The sequence below is a fragment of the Ranitomeya imitator genome, chromosome 2 (genome assembly GCF_032444005.1).
Source record: "Ranitomeya imitator isolate aRanImi1 chromosome 2, aRanImi1.pri, whole genome shotgun sequence".
NCBI lineage: Eukaryota > Metazoa > Chordata > Amphibia > Anura > Dendrobatidae > Ranitomeya > Ranitomeya imitator.
Genome location: NC_091283.1, coordinates 562450227 through 562474175, shown reverse-complemented (window position 1 = coordinate 562474175; position 23949 = coordinate 562450227). Strand labels below are relative to the sequence as shown.

At 44.6% G+C, this 23949-nt stretch overlaps 1 protein-coding gene across 1 annotated transcript; it reads right to left on the bottom strand.

The window, feature by feature from the left end:
- Window positions 1–200: 200 nt before the first annotated feature.
- AANAT (aralkylamine N-acetyltransferase) lies at window positions 201–5509 on the bottom strand. Its single transcript, XM_069755732.1, has 4 exons — window positions 5372–5509; window positions 2325–2509; window positions 1050–1204; window positions 201–792 (listed from the first exon to the last, which is right to left on the bottom strand). The coding sequence occupies exons 2-4, from the start codon at window positions 2467–2469 to the stop codon at window positions 487–489; spliced, it is 606 nt and encodes a 201-aa protein (XP_069611833.1). The 5' UTR covers window positions 2470–2509; window positions 5372–5509; the 3' UTR covers window positions 201–486.
- Window positions 5510–23949: the final 18440 nt, after the last annotated feature.

Below are 23949 nucleotides of genomic sequence, written 5' to 3'. Positions count from 1 at the left end.
TTTGTTGAGCCAAAGGTCCCTGTCGATTGAGGAATTTCACACTGCGTTGGTCCGGCTGCATTACACTATCAAGGCCGGAAACAATTCTGTACATGTAGCCCACCATTTAAAAAAAAAAAAGTTAATCGTCTCCTTAGCTTGCTTAGCAAATAGCAATTAACATTAGCGATTTCAGGAATAATTCTTAGACAAGACAGACATAGAAAAAAAACAGATTTAATATGACAGATTATATTATGTGGGGTTTTGTACAGTGAAATAATTTGCAAGATTATAGGATTTTATACAGAAGTACCACCTGAACCCAGGGCCATAGGACGCCATACATTTGTATTAACCACTCAATACCTGAATTACTAAGCGCATAACCTTGTCAGACCCTCGTTACTAACACTTTTGCTAAGCATCAAAAGTAAAATGTACTTTTCTGCAATATGCTGCAACCCTTGAGAAGCAAAAGAGTTAGAGGAGTAGTAGAGTTAGGAGCTAACAACCACTATTTCTACGCATGAAGGCGTGACCTTTGACTGGACATTGCATCTCAATAAAGGTCAGGGGTCCAACCGTTATGTCACATGGGCCCACAGCCTTGAAGCCACACTTGGAGTAGAAAGGAACCAGGAAATCTTCACACATTAGTGCAGCCCGCCGTGCAAAAGGCAGACAACGCAGGTACTGAAGGTAACGCCAGAGCAGGATGGATCCCTTGCCCTGCTGCCGAAATGTGCGGTGTACAGCAAGGACATGGATGTGGACTGATGACCCGTGTGGTTTGTGCAAGGTGAGGGCATCCTAGGAGGAAACAAAGATGATCAATAACAATCAGTAATTTATTATTTATATTCAGCACAATACTCTATTTCTATGGGCTCTCTAAGTAGAGAAACCTTCCACACGAACCACATACAATGCAGCCTGAATAACTAATTGACCATTTTAGACATCTGAAAGGAACTTCTTAGCATCATGTTTGAAATTCTAATTATGATGAAAATTGCTGTTGAGGCATTGTCCTAATTATAGAATTTTCTGAGTGTAATTTCAGTTACCTGATTGAGCTTGTCCTGATCCCATAATGATCCAATGATAAATGCCACAAGACGTCCCTCTTCAAACCAGCCAAGCGACAGCTCCGGGCAAAGGGTCAAGAAATGACGAACTTCATCCAGATGGAGAGGACATTCTCCAGATACTGATATAAAGGCTGTTAGGATATAGGAATCGGTGAGGATCACAATTCATTTGGAGTCGTAAGAACTAAACCAAAATCATGATGCCGAGTGAGTTTATTATGTGGCTTTACTTTGCAAAGGTTCACTAGGTCTTACATAGCGGATCCTGACAGTGGTGAACATTGGGAGAAAAAAACGGGTCTCATTATAGTGCCCCAGTTTTGCCCCTTTCGCCTACCCATAGTCCAAATCCTTACCCAATTTGCAAACAATGTAGTTCTGCTGGATAGGGGTGTCTTAAGGTGCCTTCAGGCACCCGTTCTTTGGTCCCATCGGCACATACATCCAAATCCTACTTTGCTGGGGGTTTGGACTTAAGCACTGAGGGGGCCAAGGAACGGGTGCCTGAAAGCAATGTGAAAGAACCCTTATCCTCGATTCCTCCACTCAGATGCAAAAGAAGATGCGACTAGTCATGGCTAGGTGTCTGCTTTCTATAAACCCTATTCCAGCAGCATAAACTGCCTCAATTTTACATATTGTGGGGTCTGCAGACAATCCTATAGACATTGGATTGTTGGCCGATCCTAAAAAAAATTGGATGATTCTTCCAATAGTGCTTCTTACTAAGGCTACGTTCACACTAGCGTTATGCTAGTTTGCGCGGGTGACGCAGCGGCGACGCATGCGTCATGCGCCCCTATATTTAACATGGGGGACGCATGCGTTTTTGTTTGTTGCGTTGTGCGACACATGCGTCTTTTTTGCCGCAAGCGTCGAACCAAGAAAACGCAACAAGTTGCATTTTTCTTGCGTCCAAATTTCGGCAAAAAACGACGCATGCGTCGCAAAACGCAGCGTTTTTGCGTGCGTTTTGGTGCGTTTTTATTTGCGTCGTGCGTTGCGTCGCCGACGCAGCGGCGCACAACGCAAATGTGAACGTAGCCTAATGCAGCAGGGTGGGAATGTGCTGTTATTTTGGCCATGATGATAAGAAAGTATAAAACCCCTTAAATGCATCTTTATTGATGCCTGATGAAGAGGCCCGAGTAGTCTCGAAAACTTGCAATTTGTTACCATCTTTTCAGTTAGCCACTAAAAGCTATCATCCACTGAGGACTCTAATTCTAAATATTTTTCTTTTTTACTTACCTTCTCTTTCTATCTCAAACACACTGACTGCGTCTTCTGGGGAAAGACAGCGAAATTCACTGGCAGGAAGCGTGTGGCGTCTCTGCTGGCGTGGTGATCGGATGTGGACTGGCCTCATGAATGGTAATGCATTCAGTACAGACATGGCAAGATCTGGGTCTCTATGAATGTCCCAATAGCAAATCCTGTTGGAAATAAGCAGGCATCTGTCAGCAACGCTTATAAATACTGTTTCTATGACTCATCCAGCAAAGGTCATGAACGGTGTCAGAAGGTAGACACATCACATCCATTTAGGTGTCCATCATCCCCCATCATCCCCCTATGAATATTCAAGTAAATTTCTCGTACCCTATAATTGGAAGGTTTAGATACATTTTATAACACAAGCAGGTAAGCCCACCATCATTTACTGATGGGTGGGCATATTCCCTTTCAGTTTCATGGAGCAGTATTACCCTTCTCTGCACAGCTGGGAACCAGAAGCAAAACAACATTGGATTGTCTTTTTGGCCCAAAGTTGTGAATTGTCTGTACCACCCTGCACCATGGAAAAACATTTACTTGGTTGTGAAATAAAAAATCTCATACAATTCTAAAACTCTAAAATTCTAATTCAAAAACAGTTGTTTTTCAACCTGTGGTTCAACAACTGTTATAAAACTACTAGTGATGAGTCCAAGTGCTCGTTACTCGAGTTTGCCTAAGGTGCTCCGGTATGCATAGAGTATTGCGGGGGCTCGAGTGATGTGTTTGCGTCCCCGCATGTATCGCTGCTGTTAGCCAAAAAACATGAAGGGATTGCCTAACAAACAGGCAATCCCTACATGTTCTGTATGTCACTCGAGCACCGTATTCAAGCACTCATTACTAGACACTACAACATCCAGTATGCCAAGTCAACCACAGCCTGTTGGGAACAACTCCGAATTTTTTTTTTTTTTTTGCATAAATTTGACCTAAAAAGTAGATGGAGAACCAAATCAAAAATATTATTTTATCATTTTTTTATTGTGGAAAATGACCCAATATCATATGTCTGTAACCATAAAATTATGTGAATCTTTAGCAAATAATTTGAAGATAAAATTAGTCTGGTGTTTTTAGTCAATGAGAGGACAATCACGTGTGAGTGGGTAGCCTGCTTTACTTAAAGAACAAAGTCACAACACATGTTTATGGAAAAGAATCATTGCTTAAAGAAAGAAGATTTTTGAGGATCTTGAAAGAGTTGAACTTGATCAGACTGCAAAAGGTTACAAACCCATTTTGAAAGAGTTTGAACTCCACCAATACACAGATTGTGCACAAATGGAGGAAAATTCTAGACCATTATTACACTCCGCCGAAGTGGTCGACCAACAAAGAGCAAGGTATATAATAGTCAGCAAAGTCACTTAAGGTAACTTCTAAGCAGCTAAAGGCCTCTCTCACATTATCTAATGTAAATGCACATGAATCCATCATTTGGAGAACACTATGGGGTCCATGGCAAGATTACAAGAAGAAACCCACTGCTCTCCAAGAAAAATATTGCTGGCGACTGCAGTTCGCTAAAGAACAACTGGACAAGCCAGAAGGGTATTGGAACAATGTTTTTGTGGATAGATGAGATCAAAATAGTTTTTTTTATGTAAATTAGAACCATAATGTTTGGAAAAAAACACCTCATTACAGCATGAAGACCTCATGCCATCTGTGAAAACATGGTGGTAGTATCCTGGTTGGGCCTGTTTAGCTGTAACAGGGCCAAGATGGCTTGCCTTAGTTAAGAGTCTTTGTTGTACAACTCTTTTTTTTGATGGTTCTCCAAGTGCCCCTGAAGCAGCTGTGTTCCTGTGCCCAGGAGCTGTGATATGATCAGACCATGTTCCTGCACAGTCACAACAGGGGCAAATCTATAAGATTATCTCAGCACAGGGATATTTTATTTAAAACCTTTCCAATTGTGGAAATGATTATTCTAAGATCAATTCATTAAAATGTATTTTGTTCCTGATAAAACCCCTTTAAGATCCCACGATCTCCCAATCTAATGTGTACTGGAAGGTTTATCTACATCAGTGGAAAAACAGTAAAGAGTTAACTGTGTCATGGATTGGTCAATTTAATCTTCCAATGAATTAATTAAAATCTGTCAGCTTTTCTAAAAAAATAAAATAAATCTTTTAGTTCAATTATTTTGAAAAATGGCCATCCAAAAATGAGCATTTTTGCAATCTAGATAGACCCTTTGATAAAACCTCTCGATGAATGAAAATGGAAAGCCTGAACGTTGCTACACCGGGTGATGCGTGAACCAACCCACACTTAAAATAATTGTCTATGTGAGCCTGCACAGCATTAATGATAGAATGCACTGCATGTGAGATATGGACGTCAGAAGTAGAGTGGTCCTGTTAATATAATTGCTATGTGTTAATTGTGGAGGAGAGGTTTGTAAATGAGCACTTATAGGGTAAACATGTTAAATGGTAACGGACGTGTCTATGCTGTGTTTGTGCTGGATGTAATCTGCTGATAAACAGGATAACGCAGAAATGACCAACTTTACAAATGTAGCAGAGCTGGGCTTGTCACAGGTGGCAGATTTCCTACTTGTACATATTGGCGGTGGTTTAACATAGTACCGCAAGCGAACCTACTACATTGCCTAAACTCCGAGACTTGCTAATTCAGCTCTGCTACATTTGTCTATCTATGTACATTCAGAAAATTGTCACCAACCAGATTTGCAAAAGATACAAGTCGGGAATAACATACAGATGTGTCCTTTCTCACGACTTTCTTGGCTCTAAATATCCCAGTATTAGTGGTTTGCTTTGGGGGAGGGGGGAATTGGCCAAATTTTAAGTTCCAAGTCTTTGGTGACCTTTACGTAATTCGTGGAAAGGTAAGAATGGACACATCTGTAGTAGTCAGGATGAGAAACAAAAATATTCCGACAGTAGTGACAAAAGTGTGTGTATATATATATATATATATATATATATATAAAATCTATATCTATCTTAGAGCTTTTGTATCTTCTCAATGAGATTACTCACCTGTGTTTAGCACTGACCTTGGTGGACCGCTCCCGACTGGGGCCAAGAAGAAGCTACAGGAGACAGGAGCCTAGGTCAGTAGGTGCTGCTGGTGTCCACTGATCTGCTGAGCTGCCGGCTCATGATGACATCTTCTGAATTAAGTTGTTGATCGCTCACGTGACCGGTCTATAAGGGGTTTAAGATTTTGCTAGTGACTAGCGCAGAGAACGGGAAACTTTCACTCCTGTCAGCCACTACTGAAGACCCTCAGTTTGTCTTAAAGCTGTATGTCCTATTGGACATTGGGAATATCTGGCATTTACATAAACAAGTACAAATCTTTTAGATTTTATTACATTTTTCCATTATTTGTGATTCAAATTTATATTGTGTGGTGAGGGTGCATGCACTTACGGCTTTATTTCACTATGATTTATGGTAATAATAGTTTATTTGGGTTCCTGAATGCATAAAACCCTGATACTTATTAACATTTAAAGGGAACCTGTCACCTGAATTTGGCGGGACCAGTTTTGGGTCATATGGGCGGGGTTTTCGGGTGTTTGATTCACCCTTTCCTTACCCGCTGGCTGCATGCTGGCCGCAATATTGGATTGAAGTTCATTCTCTGTCCTCCGGAGTACATGCCTGCCCAAGGCAATATTGCCTTGCACTGGCGTGTACTCCGGAGGACAGAGAATGAACTTCAATCCAATATTGCGGCCAGCATGCAGCCAGCGGGTAAGGAAAGGGTGAATCAAACACCCGAAAACCCCGCCCATATGACCCAAAACTGGTCCCGCCAAATTCAGGTGACAGGTTCCCTTTAATTAATAGTGTAAGGAGGCCACATTTTTGTCTTTTTTTTTTTTTAAATCTTATTGAACCGATAAGTCGATTTAATGGATGGATCGTTTCCTTACATTTGGTTTTACAGAACGTACATAAAAAAAAAACCATAAAGACAAATGCTAATGTGTTATAAAGTAATATATCGTAGTACTTACGTTAGGTATTTATATGTTAATGAAGAAGGCTGTGAGGAATTAAGATGGCAATGAGCCAATTGGAGTCACGGGATATTCACGGGAGGACATTAATATGCGCTTAAAGACCTATAAATAGATACAGAATAAGATTCAGATCAGTGAACAGCAGCTAGGTGAGGTCAAGTGTAGATATGTCATAAATGTCTGCAGTTGGAGTACCCCTTTAAGGCTATAAATAAAGTTAGGGCCATGATCAGTATTTTTAGATTACCTTGATTACAATAATGTAGAGAGCATGACCATCGATTATAACCAGAAGCCATAAAAGATGCCAATATTTTTTGTAAGTCAGAGAGTAGACAACATGTTTTATGATGTTTTCTTCATTAAATGGCTCCACTCAATATATAAGGTGATCTATAATGAAATCATAATGTAAATCAGGATTTATAGTCCTGAAAAGCAAATATAGTGCAGAGCAAGGGAGACACCTGGAGGGCAAGGTGTGTATTACATCTAATAGTGCTGCCTTCTGCATCTATTCTACTCACTCTACACAAAAATGCAAAGTTTATACCTCACTGCCAACTTATAATACACGATTACTTTCAAACCGCAAAACTCAGGATGGTCCGGACATACCATTTGTGAAACCTGTGCAGCCGAACAGGTCCCCAAGAGGGTAGGGGGGTCCACATCCACCTCCAAAGCAAGGGGAATTGTGCATTATGATGAGCTATTGGACTGCAAAGGGCCCATATACTGTTATTGCACAGGGGTATCTTATACCTGTGTCCGACCCTGGCACCACATACATAACATTAAAACAGGTGGTATTATGGCCCCTATTTATCAAGACTGGCAATCTTCACGCTGCCTTTGTTGAATGGAAGGGGTTGGAAATCAAAGGTTCCTGATTAAGAGGCTCTTAATAAATCAGAAGTGTCTGACGAGTGACATGTGCCTCCGTGTGCACTTCCCATAAATCTTACTCTAGTCTCTGCTGGAGTAAGATTTGCTGTGTAGCAAAGGCTGCTGCTCATCATGAATTTGACAACCGGTGGTCCTCATCGCCACAACCCCGTACAACGCCAGCTCCAACCACTTTGTTTCAGCTGGGAAAAAGTGCCAAAGTGGCATGATCATTCCAAAAGTTGCTAAATTTTAGCGCAGCCTTGAGTTCAGGGGCTGGCTGGCTGGCACTTTTCAGCCTGGGGGGCAATCACAAGGCAGTGGCCCTCGAGTTGCAGTTGCCCACCTTTGCCCTGCTTATTTCTGGTCGCTGCATTATAGCAACAGAGATAACAGGTTTGTACATAGATATATAAATAGAATGGAGCTTGCTGCATAGCTATGGGAGCAGACCCAAGCTTACTGCCTACAGAGCTACAGAAAGATTCAAAGCAGATTCCCATTTGTTCATGTATGGGGATTTTATAATTTTGAAATCGTTATTAAACCACTGGTAGATATATTGAGTCAGAGGCGTATCTAGGGTTTCTGGCAGCCCGGGCAAGAAAACATTTTGGCGCCCCCCCTCCTCTCCCCCCCCCCCCGCCCCCCCAGGACATATGCGATTTGCACACTCGGTCATGTGCCCACGAGCCTCTCTCCCTAAAGCTCTTAATATTCGGTGAAAAACTGAGAGAAGCAAAAGAGAAGCTCATTGTCACAGGACCATAAGTATGAGAATCACATATGAGTGAAGTGTCCATGTGACGACTACTGGAACCTGCAGAGCTGAATCCTGACATCGCAGCTTCTGAATTCTGAACTAATTAACTGCACACTTTTAGGATTCTCCCTTGCCGGTGGACAGTCATGTCGGCACAAGTATGTGATTTGTATACTTCTGAACACATTCTGACTAGACTCAGTTCATTTTCATTGACTGAGGCCACACATATCTAGTCAGCACGTGACCGCATTAATGTAAATCGCCATCACGAGAGAATCCTGACAGTGTGCAGTGCGCACTGTGAGAAGTCAGAAGTCTGCAGTCATAAAGAATGACTGCAGACTCATTACAAACCTGGACATCCCCTTTAATGCTTTGAACATAAATAAAAACATGAGAATTAGTCAGTATCACAAATAACATTTACATCCAGGTACCTTATAGATGTCGTCTCTGCAGCTGTTCTCCTTTTCTTCATCTTGTCCAGACCCCATGATGAGTTTTCTCATCCACAGCCGTCTCTGCAGGCTTCCATCTTCTCCGCTCTTTTGCAGAAAATCTCCACATGATGCCCTTAAAGATACAAGTGTCATTATAATGCTCCTGAATAAAAAATTGCCCCTCACTATATTGTCTGCACAAAATATGACCCCCACACTGTCCCTCTTATGGTACATGCTCTTCACACTGACCTCTCCTTTCCATACCGGCCCCTCTCTTCACACTGTCCTCTCACACTGTGTCCCCCTATAGGGCCCAGTATTTGTACTGTACTCTCTCATCACACTCCCCCTCCTTGGTATACTGTCCCCTCCTGGCTGTGCCCTTACACTGTCCCCCCATGCTACACCCCCACTACTCAGTTTCTATTCTGTGCCCACTCACTTTTCTCCCCCATACTGTCTCCTCACACTATTCCCCTCCCTCCTCATACTGTTTCCTCTCACATCCCTCCTGTTCACCATACTGTCTCCTCATATATTTACCTCCTCACTTTCTATACTGCCTGATCACCTGACTCCCCATACTGTGTCTGCACACATCCCATCTGTTAAGAACTGGTGATTCAGAAACACAATGGACCTGGTGGTTAAGAGCACACAAAGTGACCTGATAGTTACTAATAACATAGGATGAGCTCTGAGACGTGGGAACTCTGCTGACCGCAATCCCTAATCCTATCACACCACACTAGAGGTAGCCGTGGAGCGCTCCTGACCAAACCTAGGCGCCTCGGGCACAGCCTGAGAAACTAGCTAGCCCTGAAGATAGAAAAATAAGCCTACCTTGCCTCAGAGAAATTCCCCAAAGGAAAAGGCAGCCCCCCACATATAATGACTGTGAGTAAAGATGAAAATACAAACACAGAGATGAAATAGGTTTAAGCAAAGTGAGGCCCGACTTACTGAATAGACCGAGGATAGGAAAGATAGCTTTGCGGTCAGCACAAAAACCTACAAACAACCACGCAGAGGGCGCAAAAAGACCCTCCGCACCGACTAACGGTACGGAGGTGCTCCCTCTGCGTCCCAGAGCTTCCAGCAAGCAAGAAAAACCAATATAGCAAGCTGGACAGAAAAAATAGCAAACAAAAGTAACACAAGCAGAACTTAGCTTATGCAGTGAAGACAGGCCACAAAAACAATCCAGGAGAGAGCAAGACCAATACTGGAACATTGACTGGAGGCCAGGAACAAAGAACTAGGTGGAGTTAAATAGAGCAGCACCTAACGACTTAACCTCGTCACCTGAGGAAGGAAACTCAGAAGCCGCAGCCCCACTCACATCCACCAAAGGAAGCTCATAGACAGAACCAGCCGCAGTACCACTCATGACCACAGGAGGGAGCTTAACCACAGAATTCACAACACCCATCACCCTCACTCCCCGTACTCTGTCCACATACATTTTTCACATCGCTACTCACACTGTGTCCACATACATTCCCCCATTCGCTCCTCATACTGTCTGCACCCATCCCCCATACTGTTTCCTCAGATATGCCCCCATTCTCCTGTACTGTTTCCTCATATATGCCCAATATTTTCCTCTACCCCACCCCATCACTGCTCTCTTCACCACCTCCATCTTTGCCTTCTCCACCACCACTATCTTTGCTTTCTCCCCCACCACCCCATAATTTCCCATTCCACCACCTCCATCATTTCCTCCTTTGCCTTTTCCACCATATCCATCATTTTCTCTTCCCCCACCATCCCCATCATTGCCCTTTCCACCACCGTCATCATTGTCCTTTTCGCTGCTATCACCATACTTGCCCATTCCACCACCTCCATCATTTTCTCCCCCTCCGATATCATCAGTGTGCTCACCACCACCACCATGCTTGTCCATTCTACCACCTCCATCATTTCTTCCCCCTTCATTATTGCCCTTTCCACCACCTCCATGATTTCCTCCTCCCCACCATCATTGCATTGTCCCCCCACCACCATCATTGCCCATTCCAATTTCACCTCCATCATTGCCTCCCTCCACCCCCATCATTGCCCATTCCACCACCTCCATAATTTTCTCCCCCACCCCCATCATTGCCCATTCCACCACATCCATCATTTCCTCCTCCCCCTCCATACCAATTATTGCACTCTCCCTGTCAGCCCCATCATTGCCCTCGCCTCTCCTCCCCATACACACACAAAACCATTTACGTCTCTGCACATTCACCCGCAGCGCTACGCATGCATGCACAAACACACACACATTGCGTACAGTATAATGGCCACACCTAGTTACTCCTACACATGCAGCGGAGCTCCGTACACCTTGTACACACGTGGCTCCACTCCATACACCTTGTACACACGCGGCTCTGCTCCGTACAGCTTGTACACACGCGGCTCTGCTCTGTACACCTCGTACGCACACGGATCTGCTCTGTACACCTCGTACGCACACGGATCTGCTCTGTACACCTCGTACACACACGGCTCCGCTCTGTACACCTCATACACACACACGGCTCTGCTCTGTACACCTCGCACACACATGGCTCCGCTCTGTACACCTCGTACACACACAGCTCCGCCTTGCACACCTCGCACACACACGGCTCCACTCTGTACACCTCGTGCACACACGGCTCTGCTCCATACACCTTGCACACACCCAGTTCTGCTCTGTACACCTCGTACACACACGGCTCTACTCCATACACCTTGCACACACCCAGTTCCGCTCCGTACACCTCATACACACACGGCTCCGCTCCATACACCTTGCACACACCCAGTTCCGCTCCGTACACCTCGTACACACGCGGCTCCGCTCCATGCACCTTGCACACTCCCAGCTCTGCTCCATACACCTCATAGACACACATGACTTCGCTCCATACACATAGCACACACGGCTCCACTCCGTACACCTCGTACACACCCAGCTCTGCTCCGTACACCTCATACACACACGGCTCCGCTCCATACACCTTGCACACACCCAGTTCCACTCCATACACCTCATACACACGCGGCTCTGTTTCATACACCTTGCACACACCCAGTTCCGCTCCGTACACCTCGTACACACAAGGCTCCGCTCCATACACCTTACCCACACCCAGTTCCGCTCTGTATACCTCGTACACACACGGCTCCGCTCCATACACCTTGCACACACGGCTTTGCTCTGTACACCTCGTACACACACGGCTCTGCTACATCCACACATCCACACAAACCACTCCTGACCCCACACAAAAGCTTACCCTCGTACAGAACCATGAGAGCCAGCAGAGTCCTGCACTACACGGAGGCCCCTGATTATGTGACTCCTGACTCCTCCCCTCCTGTGACCTCATCACAGGTCCTGTGCGCACAGACAGAGCAGCAGCAGCAACAGCTGTGGTGTGCGGCTCTCTGCGGTGGAGGGGCTCTGCTGTGGGGTAGTTATGCCGCTGGGATTTGACGCACAGCACTTTCTCTGAGTTGGCTGTCAATTTGACAGTCCCGTTCTCTGAGCCGGCTATCTCCGTGTGGGGGTGGCAGAATGCCACCGACGAGGAGCCTCCTTGGACCACCGCATCATCAGGCGGCCCGCTGGCGCCCCCCTGTTGGATGCGCCCGGGGCACATGCCCTGGCTGCCCCCCCTGGATACTCCACTGTATTCAGTAGACCAAAATATGCTATGACCGGAGTTCCATAAAATAGTAATCGCTGGCTCCGATAAAGGAGGACGACCAGTCACCAGTGGCCTCAAAAATCCTCTAAAATAGTAAACTGCATAAAAGCCGATGAGGGAACACCAAACCTATCTTTAAGGTGGGTAAATGAAACAAACTTGTTACCATCAAAGATGTCATGTAGTTTAGAGATTCCCCAGTCAGCCCAACTTGAATGCAGATCAAATGAGAAAAAAGTAGCCAAAAAAGAGAGGGGAAGTCTCAGCATAAGTTCCATTCTAGTGAAACCACTTTTAATTTTGAGAAATTTCTGCCATGCCACAAGAACAGCTACAAATATTGGATGATCAGACCGAAGCAAAGACTTAGAGGTGAATAAATTGATAATAATATTACAAGGTGGAGAATTTCTATTAAAATATAATTCCAATTCTACCCATGAAGGTGTATGATCTGCAGACCACCAATATAGACTCTGTTTAATTAAATTAGAGACATAATAGGCCGAAACATTAGGAAGACCCATACCCCCACGCAATTTATGTTTATACAGTTGACAAGAGGCTATACGAGCTCTCTTGTTGGAAGTAGAAACAAGTAAAGGAAGGGACCTGAAGATATAGAGGATCTTGGGAAGAATTATTGATTTTACAATAAGGTACATTCCCCACCACGATAATACTTTATCATCATAAAATCTAAGCTATTTAGAAATGGAAGCAATAAGAGAATCCAAATTGCTGGGAATCAAGGAGCTAAGGTTTCTAGAAAATCTCAGACCCAAATAAGCAATATCCATCTCCGCCCAACTCCAGGGCGAAATATCCTTTATACTCCAGATTTGAGAATCAGTGAGGTTAAATTGAAAAATTTTCAACTTGGACTCGTTTATTTTAAAATACGAAAAAAATGAAAAATTTTTAAGAAGGGTTTGGAAATTTGGACTAGAACAACAAGGCTTGGTAAGGGACAGGAGAATATCATCAGCATATAAACTGATTTTAAATTCCTTACGATCCGTGCGAACTCCCTCTATGGAGGGATTATCTCTAATGAGCTGGGCTAATGGCTCTATGGCAAGGGCAAAAAGCAGTGGAGAAAGGGGGCAACCCTGCCGAGTACCATTAGAGATTGGAAATGGGGAAGAAAAGTGATTATTAGTATACATTTTTGCCTGAGGATCGTAATATAAAGCCATAATTATATTTATAAAGTCCAAATCAAAGCCAAATTTTCGTAGGGAACATTTGAGAAAACAAAACTGTATATAACAGTATATGTACCTGCGCTTGACCTTATAGAGAAACTATAGTACATAAACACGATAGGTAGTTACCTTCACGGTGGGAAAACAGTAATGGATCCGTTTAGGGTGCATAAAGTAAGACTGGAGTAGCTGGTATGCAGGGACTGACTGAAATAATCGGTGTGCCGGGACTAGAATGGGGAAAAACAATGGCAATGTTGCAATAAATATGTAAATAAAATCATACGAGTAATAACTAAAAACCCCGAGCAGTAAGCAGCCTCATATAAATAGTGCGTATATATATGTGGTCTTACAGGCGGTACCTCCAATATAGTAGAGATCAAGTACCTGTCTTATGGTAAGCCCCGGGGAGGAAGTTAGAAAAAATAACACTAAAAGAAATCCGCAACTTGTAGGTAATAGTCGCACTGTAGAAACGTTGCACTTAGCTCAATTGAGCGTAACAGTGTAGAAGTTAGGAGCGTTGTACTTAGCTCAATGAAGCGATGTGGTTGAAGTGTCCTCAGGCGGCTAATGCAGGCGCCGTCCCGGCCGGTGACGGGCGCTCGCGCGGCCTGTGTGAAGTCCTGTACGATGCTGTGCAGGACCTGCGGTGACGTTCGGGTCACGTGCTAAGGAGTCACGTGGTGCCCTGGATGATGCTACGGAGCGCTGTGGGAGCCAAACCAACGCGTTTCGGAAAAAACTTCGGTTTCCTTCATCAGGGTAGGCTCCCCTACCTGTACCGCCTGAGCGCTGCACCTGCTGCTATTACCAGCTCTGTGCGCTTGCTGGATCCGGGAGCAGGGCTGGTAATAGCAGCAGGTGCAGCGCTCAGGCGGTACAGGTAGGGGAGCCTACCCTGATGAAGGAAACCGAAGTTTTTTCCGAAACGCGTTGGTTTGGCTCCCACAGCGCTCCGTAGCATCATCCAGGGCACCACGTGACTCCTTAGCACGTGACCCGAACGTCACCGCAGGTCCTGCACAGCATCGTACAGGACTTCACACAGGCCGCGCGAGCGCCCGTCACCGGCCGGGACGGCGCCTGCATTAGCCGCCTGAGGACACTTCAACCACATCGCTTCATTGAGCTAAGTACAACGCTCCTAACTTCTACACTGTTACGCTCAATTGAGCTAAGTGCAACGTTTCTACAGTGCGACTATTACCTACAAGTTGCGGATTTCTTTTAGTGTTATTTTTTCTAACTTCCTCCCCGGGGCTTACCATAAGACAGGTACTTGATCTCTACTATATTGGAGGTACCGCCTGTAAGACCACATATATATACGCACTATTTATATGAGGCTGCTTACTGCTCGGGGTTTTTAGTTATTACTCGTATGATTTTATTTACATATTTATTGCAACATTGCCATTGTTTTTCCCCATTCTAGTCCCGGCACACCGATTATTTCAGTCAGTCCCTGCATACCAGCTACTCCAGTCTTACTTTATGCACCCTAAACGGATCCATTACTGTTTTCCCACCGTGAAGGTAACTACCTATCGTGTTTATGTACTATAGTTTCTCTATAAGGTCAAGCGCAGGTACATATACTGTTATATACAGTTTTGTTTCTCGTAAAAATTTTTTCTCCCTTCTCCTCGGTGTGGTGAGGAGCAGTACCTGCAGCTACCTCTATCCATCTCACAAGCGCCGCTAGTGTATACATTACTGTACCTCTAGTTTTAACATTTGAGAAAAGTCCAATTTAAGCAATCAAACGCTTTCTCTGCATCAAGGGAAATTAAAGTGGAGATAATTTTTGGGGAATTAATTAATTTAATAATATTTATCAGCCTCCTGGTACCTTCAATGGATTGCCGATGCTTGATAAATCCAATCTGGTCCGTGGAAATTAATCTGGGCAAAATAAGGTTAAGGCGGTTAGCTAAGACTTTGGAATAAATTTTGAGATCAGTATTAATTAATGAAATGGGATGGTAATTAAGTATTTAATCAGGACTAGTATAAGGCTTGGGAATAAGTATAATTGTGGCATCCAAATTTTCCATAGGGAAAGAACCAATGGACGCAGCAGCATTAAAAATTTTAACTAAATGGGGGACAAGAATTTCACGGAATGATTTATAATAATTATTGCTATAACCATCAGGACCAGGGGCCTTATAAGATTTCAATTGTTTTATTGTGTCACTAATCTCTTCTTCAGTAAAAGGAGCAGCCACAAAGTCTGCATCCATGGAATCAAGTTGTGGAAGATTGACAGAAGATAAAAAGTCATCAATAGATCTCGCACCTGGAATGGGAAGAGTGGGATCAGACCGCAAATTACATAATTGATTGAAATATTGTGCAAATTCATTTGCAGTGTCCTGTGGGTGGATGAGAGAAATGCCCTTTGGAGAAATGATCTTGTCCATTCGGTTACGTATTCTAACCTTTTTAATTCTATTAAACATAAAACGAGTGGGCTTGTTAAGGGACATATAGTGATTGATTTTTGATTGTTTGACCGCAGAGTAATAAAATGAAAAAATTGTGGCTCTTAATTTATTCCTAAGATGGGATAAATCAGTTAAAGTGGAACAAGGGGTGGTTCTATTGGACAATGCCAGCTCCAACTCCTTCTCTTTAATCAAGGCTTGCAAACGTTTAATCTTTTGGCGGTTAAAATTTTTAATACGGGAGGAAATATGAATGAGAGTGCCAAGTAGAACCGCCTTGTGCGCGTTCCACTGGAGGAATGGCTTGAAAGGGTTGATACACATTCTCAGAAAAATAAAGGTTAAGAGATCTAGAAATTTCCCCATGGTATGTAGGATTTTGAAAAATAGAAGCATTACACTTCCACAATGGTTGATTATTGACAGAGTGACCTTCAATCAATTTGGCAATGACAGGGGCATGATCCAAAATGGATTTATTACCAATGGATATAGAGGAAAATCTAGGGAGGGAGAACACATCTGATAATATCAGATCAATGCAAGAAGCTGACAAATGGGAGTCAGAAAAATATGTGTATTCCCTTGAAGTGGAGTTTAAACATCTAAAGATGTCATAAAGTTCGTGAGTAAAAAACCAATTATTTAAGGAGGGGAAGTTAAGCCTATTTGAGGATGAGGCATCAAGTATATTATCAGGGACCAAATTAAAGTCTCCTAAAAGTAAAAGAATGCCATTTTTAAGTGGTTCAATTTTTTTCCAGCAACTTATCTAAAAATTTAATTTGACCCTTATAAGGAGCATAAATATTTACAATTGTGTGAATTTGGGAATTTAGCTTGCAAACAAGGACATGAAAATGACCATTCACATCAACCAATTCCTCCAATTGTTCAAACAACAAGGAGTCTCTGTTCAGGGTCATAACGCCTGCCCCTTTAGAGGGACCGAGGCTTCAAAAACATGTTGGTAATGTTTTAGGGTAAATGCAGGATGATTATGTATCTTAAATTTAGTCTCTTGCAGGCACACCACATCCGCAACAGATTTATTAATTTCCCTCTAAAAGGAAAAACGTCTATTCGGGCTATTAAGACTCCTCACATTATAGGTAACCAAATTAAGCACCATGAGAGAAAAAAAGAATGAAAAAATTGGCGTTAGAAGGCAATCACCGGCTGGAAAGTAACAAGAAAAAGAAATCACTACCAAGACTAAATAGACAAAGAAAAGTACAAACTTTAAACTTTACAGTACTAAAGCATTAGAGGGAAACCAAGAAAATGGCTCTCCTTCTTGTACCGGGGGGAAAAGTCCGTGCAGCGCAAGGCCAAGGAGACACTCATTAGTACCAATAACAAATATTTAAGATTGAACAAGTGAACAATAGAAGCACAATATCATACAATATTAGAAAATCCAGGTACGCAAATCAAAAAATGACAAATTGAGCTCATGTGACATGGCCTGGACCTGTGGAAGTAGATGCAGGAATGGAAGAAATAACATCGTGGGATTTCAAAAATAGGAAACCCTCCTCAGGTGTAAGAAAAACTGCATTTTTCCCCCTACAATTAAAGATAAGCCTCAGAGAAAAACCCCACTTGTAACAAAGGCCTTTCTCAGCATGGAGGTGAGTGATCTAAAGTGCCTCCGACCCTCAATAGTCGCTTTGGACAGGTCAGCAGAAGGTCGTGAAGACCAGAAGAGGACATCATGGAATGTAGATAGGAGGTGCCGGAGCGGACCTGAGACACCCATTTGACCAGACCGCAGCGGGACCGCCCCTGGGTGAGTATAATCTAACGTCTTTTTCTCCTCTTTCAGGTAACATTGGCGGCTTATCTACAGCATTCCAGAATGCTGTAGATAAGCCCCTGATGACGGTGAGCTTACCTCACCATCGATTTTGGGGGTGACCGGTTCCTTTTAACAATTTAGACCTTGTTCACATGTAGCGTAAATGTTGCATATTTTCTGCTACTTTTTTGGACAGAAATTCTGCAGTTTAACTGTCCAAGCAAAGGGGATGTGATTTCATGAAAATTCTGCCCACTGCAGTCTAAAAGGCTGCTGATCTGTGTGGTTTTGGTGCTTTTTTTACTCTCTTGTCTTCTATGTGGAGCCTAAAAAACAAAATAACACCCGGAAAACTGCAGTTACTTTTCCTGTGCTATAAAAAAAACACATTAAAAAAGCAGCTTCACATCTGCACCAAAAACGCATCAAATAAGAGGGAGAAGATTTTATGTTACAATATGATGTTATTGTGTAGTTTGGTGGGGACATCTGCAGAAAAGAAAAAAAAAACAGTATTTCTGCAACATGTCAACATGACTTACAGACACAAAAAAGCCAGATGTCATATGGTCAAGCTACATAATCTGGATCTGCCTATGGGGTGCTGCCTTATACTACAGGATCTGCCTATGGGGGTGCTGCCTTATACTACAGGGTCTGCCTATGGGGTGCTGCCTTATACTACAGGGTCTGCCTATGGGGTGCTGCCTTATACTACAGGGTCTGCCTATGGGGTGCTGCCTTATACTACAGGATCTGCCTATGAGGGTGCTGCCTTGAACTACAGGATCTGCCTATGGGGTGCTGTCTTATACTACAGGATCTGCCTATGGGGGAGCTGCCTTATACTACAGGATCTGCCAATGGGGGTGCTGCTTTATACTACAGGGTCTGCTTATGGGGTGCTGTCTTTTAATACAGGGTCTGCCTATGGGGTGCTGCCTTATACTACAGTGTCTACCTATGGGATGCTGCCTTATACTACAGGATCTGCCTATGGGGTGCTGCCTTATACTACAGTGTCTACCTATGGGGTGTTGCCTTATACTACAGGATCTGCCTATAGGGGTGCTGCCTTATACTACAGGGTCTGCCTATGGGGTGCTGTCTTATACTACAGTGTCTACCTATGGGATGCTGCCTTATACTACAGGGTCTGCCTATGGGGTGCTGCCTTATACTACAGGGTCTGCCTATGGGGTGCTGTCTTATACTACAGGGTCTGCCTATGGGGTGCTGCCTTATAATACATGGTCTGCCTATGGGGGTGCTGCCTTATACTACAGGATCTGCCTATGGGGTGCCGCCTTATACTACAGTGTCTACCTATGGGGTGCTGCCTTATACTACAGGATCTGCCTATGGGGTGCTGCCTTATTCTACAGGATCTGCCTATGGGGTGCCGCCTTATACTACAGTGTCTACCTATGGGGTGCTGCCTTATACTACAGGATCTGCCTATGGGGTGCTGTCTTATACTACAGGGTCTGCCTATGGGGTGCTGTCTTATACTACAGGGTCTACCTATGGGGTGCTGCCTTATACTACAGGGTCTGCCTATGGGGTGCTGCCTTATAATACAGGGTCTGCCTATGGGGTGCTGTCTTATACTGCAGGGTCTGCCTATGAGGTGCTGCCTTATACTACAGAATCTGCCTATGGGGTGCTGCCTTATACTACAGTGTCTACCTATGGCGTGCTGCCTTATACTACAGGATCTGCCTATGGGGTGTTGCCTTATATTACAGGGTATGCCTATGGGGGTGCTGCCTTGTACTACAGGGTCTGCCTATGGGGTGCTGTCTTATAATACAGGGTCTGCCTATGGGGTGCTGCCTTATACTACAGGGTCTGCCTATGGGGTGCTGCCTTATACTTCAGGATCTGCTTATGGGGGTGCTGACTTATACTATAGGGTCTGCCTATGGGGTGCTGCCTTATACTACAGGATCTGCTTATGGGGGTGCTGACTTATACTACAGGGTCTGCATATGGGGTGCTGCCTTATACTACATAGCATGCCTATGGGGTGCTGCCTTATACTACAGGATCTGCCTATGGCAGTCCTGCCTTATACTACAGGATCTGCCTATGGGGTGCTGCCTTATACTACAGGGTCTGCCTATGGGGTGCTGTCTTATACTACAGGGTCTGCCTACGGGGTGCTGCCTTATACTAGAGTCTGCCTATGGGGTGTTGTCTTATACTACAGGGTCTGCCTATGTGGTGCTGCCTTGTGCTATAGAGTCTGCCTATGGGTGCTGCCTTGTGCTATAGAGTCTGTATATGGGGAGTGCATTATACTATATTGAGGATTATCTGGTGCATTATACTATATGGAGGCCATCTAGTGGGCCATCGTACAGTGTGGGGATTACAGTGAGGGGGCCATCGTACAGTATGAGGATTACAGTGAAGGGGCAATCATACAGTGCTGGAGCCATCAAACAGTTTGGGGGCTACTAAGGGGTCAGTATACTGTTTGGGGGTGCATTACAGTGAAGAGGCATCATGGTATGTATAAGGCTGTGTGCACATGTTGCGGATTTTTCTTGTTTTTCACGTTTTTTCGCTATAAAAACGCATACACTATGCATCCCATCATTTAGAATGCATTCCGCAATTTTTGTGCATATGATGCGTTTTTTTCAGCGAAAAACCGCATCGCGGTAAAAAACGCAGCATGTTCATTAATTTTGCAGATTTTTTGCATTTTTCCCGCTATTTAATGCATTGGGAAGCTCCGGAAAAAAAACGCGCAAAAAAACGCATGCAGATTTCTTGCAGAAAATGTCCGGTTTTGCTCAGGAAATTTCTGCAAGAAATCTTGAACGTGTGCACATAGCGTAAGAGAGCATCATACTGTGTATATGGGGGGCTGTACAGGGGGGCAGACTCGGGACATTATTCAATGTGAAGTTGGCACTTACTGTTATAGGGGAACTCACGTTACTGTGACTATTAAAAGGGCACACAGGGCAATATTACTTTCTAGGGGGCAAAACGTTGGCACTGTTTTCTAGGGCACTTGCACCCGGCATTACTATATTATAGAGGGGAGCTTTAGAATTTAGAGGGCACAGAGAGCCACACAGCAGGTGCAGTAATAGAGACATATACGGCGCCAGCGGCTCAGTATTGGGGTATCAGGTGCAGTAATAGGGACACATACGGCAGCAGCGGCTCAGTATTGGGGTATCAGGTGTAGTAATGGGGACACATAAGGCAGCTGTGGCTCAATATTGGGGTATCAGGTGCAGTAATAGGGAAACATACGGCGCCAGTGGCTCAGTATTGGGGTATCAGGGGCACTAATAGGGTCACATACGGCGCCAGTGGCTCAGTATTGGAGTATCAGGTGCAGTAATAGGAACACATACGGCAGCAGTGGCTCAGTATTGGGGTATCAGGTGCAGTAATAGGGACACATACGGCGCCAGCAGCTCAGTATTGGGGTATCAGGTGCAGTAATAAGGACACATACGGCAGCAGCGGCTTAGTATTGAGGTATCAGGTGCTGTAATAGGGTCACATAGGGCAGCAGCGGCTCAGTATTGGGGTATCAGCAGGATGAGGCGTTTGCACAGTTTGGGAATAGATGGTGATGGGGCTGGAATATGAGATGTGAAATGTGTCTTTGTTGTATTCTCTGCAGGTGAGTCGTTGCTGGAAGAAGTTGTTATGTCGGTCTGGACCAGATGTAAAAGATGAGAAAAGTGAACGATTCCATCAGAAAGGACGTCAGCGGTAAGTCATTATCTGTAACTGTGCAGTGACATCTTATACTGTATGTTCTGTAGGGCTGGTATTTACCACTGACCATATGGCGGTAATATCTATGTTGGTCTTGAAATAGAGATTATCATCAGTAATAGCGCGGTCATCTGCTGAGGTTCTCCTCCGCTATTAGAGTGCGTCTCTGCGTTGTAATCAAGGTTACCTGGTAAGGGGCCCACTCAGAAGTTTCACGCCCCCCCATCCCCCCCCCCCGAACCAAAACCCTAGCTACACCTCTGGGTGGAGGTGATGTTCTACTCCTTGATACCCCAAATAGTTAAATGTATTTTATAATAATGCATACTGTCAAGGGTAATACCCACTGGGGTTGCAGCCTAGCCTCGATAGGTTTAACTGTAACAGCCCGCCTAGTTTGGCGAAGGGATCTGAGAGTTAGTGCCAAGTTCAGGAAGTGTCAAGGGCAGTTGGAAGAAGTAGTGAGAAGTGCAGCAGCAGTCACAGGCAATAGGCTACAAGGGACAACATGGGCCTAATACTCGGGGCAGTGGATTGGCAAAGAACCCTCCTATGTGACTAATTCTGCTGGCCTGGGATCCCCGAGATGGATATTGGGGCACTTGGGTGCACTCAGCCTGCGAAGCTACAGGGAAAGATGGACTCAAACTTTAAGGTCGGGTTCACATTTGCGTTCAGGAGGGCTGTGGATGGCTGCGTACTTACTCCCTTCTTCCTCCCTGAAACTCTACCAATTCTCCACCTACTTCTGTATGCGTCCTGCATTTCCCTGCGTACCTATCTTTAACTTTGGGTACGCAGGGACATGCATTGTATGTGGATGCATCCACATGCAGCGATTTGACGTGTGGGGCGACTGCACGGAAAAGCAAAGTCTTCCTTTTCCTGGACAGTTTGCTGTCAAATAAATTGGTCCTGACTCATGATTGCATTGATTGAGGGGTATTCCGGCTGTTGTTCGTTTGGAGCGCCGTAAGTCAGAAGGAGTAGTTGAGTCCCCTTGGTTGGTCAAGTCAGGTTGCATAGCTGAAGGCGGTAGCGTGACCATTGCCACTGGGGCAGACTCCTTGGTAACTTCAGGTACTTGTTCCTCCTATAGATCTCCGGGTGACCGTTCAGGACTTTCTTCCTCTTTGCAATCTACTACAATTGGTGAAGGTACTTTAGGAGAATCTTGCACCTCTTCCACTTCATCAGGATCCTTTGACAGACAGGGCCGAAGTATTTTCCCGTGAACTATACGAGTGGAGTTCTCTACCCCTTCAGGCTAAATTTCGTAAATGGGCCCTTCAGAGCCGATTCACCAGATATGGGTTTCTCTCCCACCGATTCTTTAGTTTGTCTTGAGGATGTCTTTCTAATAGTAGAACACAGTCCCCAGCTTGGAGATCTGTCCCCCCAGTGGAGTTTTTTTCTGCATGCTGTAGTTCCCGGAATCTGGTTTGTACTAAGCGATGCAAAGTCTGTAAATGATGGTGATGTTCTCGAACCCACGTGGACATCCCCGTCCGTGGGTAGTCCTCCTCTGGACCCAGCTCAGTGATCTCTTTCCCTGAACAACTAAATAGCAAGGTATACGGAGTATATCCAGTAGTTCTGTGTGCAGTTGTTGCACACCCATACTAACTCATCATCAAACTCAGGCCTTCCGGTCTCCTTCTAGTGTTAGGGTGCGGTTGAACTGTTCACAGGCTCCATTTTCCTGAGGATGATACGGTGTGGTGCAAATCTTCTCGACCTGGTACAGACGTAATTCTTCAATCACTTTCCCCAGAAAACAGGCCACCTAGTCAGAATAGATTCGCTTTTGGCAGCCATATACTTGAATGAAATTCTTACAGATGGCATGCACAGCAGATTCAGCAGTCTGATCATGTGTTGGGGTCACGACAGCCAACTTTGTGAAGTGGTTTTTCATTACCAAACAATGCTCGTATCCTTGATGAGCTGGCCCAATAGTCAGGTAGTCTATCATTAGCAGGGGCAGAAGTCGCAAGGGCTTGTGTGGGAGCTCTCTGCTCTGGTGGTTTCACCAACTGACAACTCCTGCATAGCCTACAGGTCTCTTCCACTACCGCCTTCGGTCGAGGATGATATACTAATTGCTGTAACTACTGAACTACTGAAAGGTTTTCTCTTAACCGAAGTGTGTTCCCCTTTCATGCGCCTCTGTGGCCACCTTAGATAACAGCATCTGTGGAATTACCACCTGCCAGGTGACACCCAGTTCCCGTTGTAGTTGGACCTTTCAATACAGCAGTAAATTTCTCATTTGGAGTCTTTCCCATTGTCGAATAATCCGCAGAGTCTATGGGGACAGGGCATTTCTCTCTCCTTGACTAGGAAGTTGCTTAGATGTCACCCACTGTCTTAGTTGAGCGAGTTCCCCATCTTCCTGCTGTAACCGTACCCACTCATCACGGGATCGTCCCAGGACACTTTCTCGGGCCAACACTTGCACCTGTTTCTGTGTAGCTACCACCGTCCTGGCAGAATCTCAGATCCTGGGAACCTCCTCATCTTCTAATTCTTCATCTCTGTTTCGCCCACGTTGTCCATGTTTCACCGTG

What these genes read in the sequence shown, in the direction of transcription:
- AANAT (XM_069755732.1), bottom strand. Translation starts at nt 2,469, where the DNA reads ATGTCTGTACTGAATGCATTACCATTCATGAGGCCAGTCCACATCCGA. An exon ending in GTTTGAGATAGAAAGAGAAG is followed by an intron (nt 1,205 to 2,324) that starts GTAAGTAAAAAA and finishes ATATCCTAACAG; the next exon opens with CCTTTATATCAGTATCTGGA. An exon ending in ATCAGGACAAGCTCAATCAG is followed by an intron (nt 793 to 1,049) that starts GTAACTGAAATT and finishes GTTTCCTCCTAG; the next exon opens with GATGCCCTCACCTTGCACAA.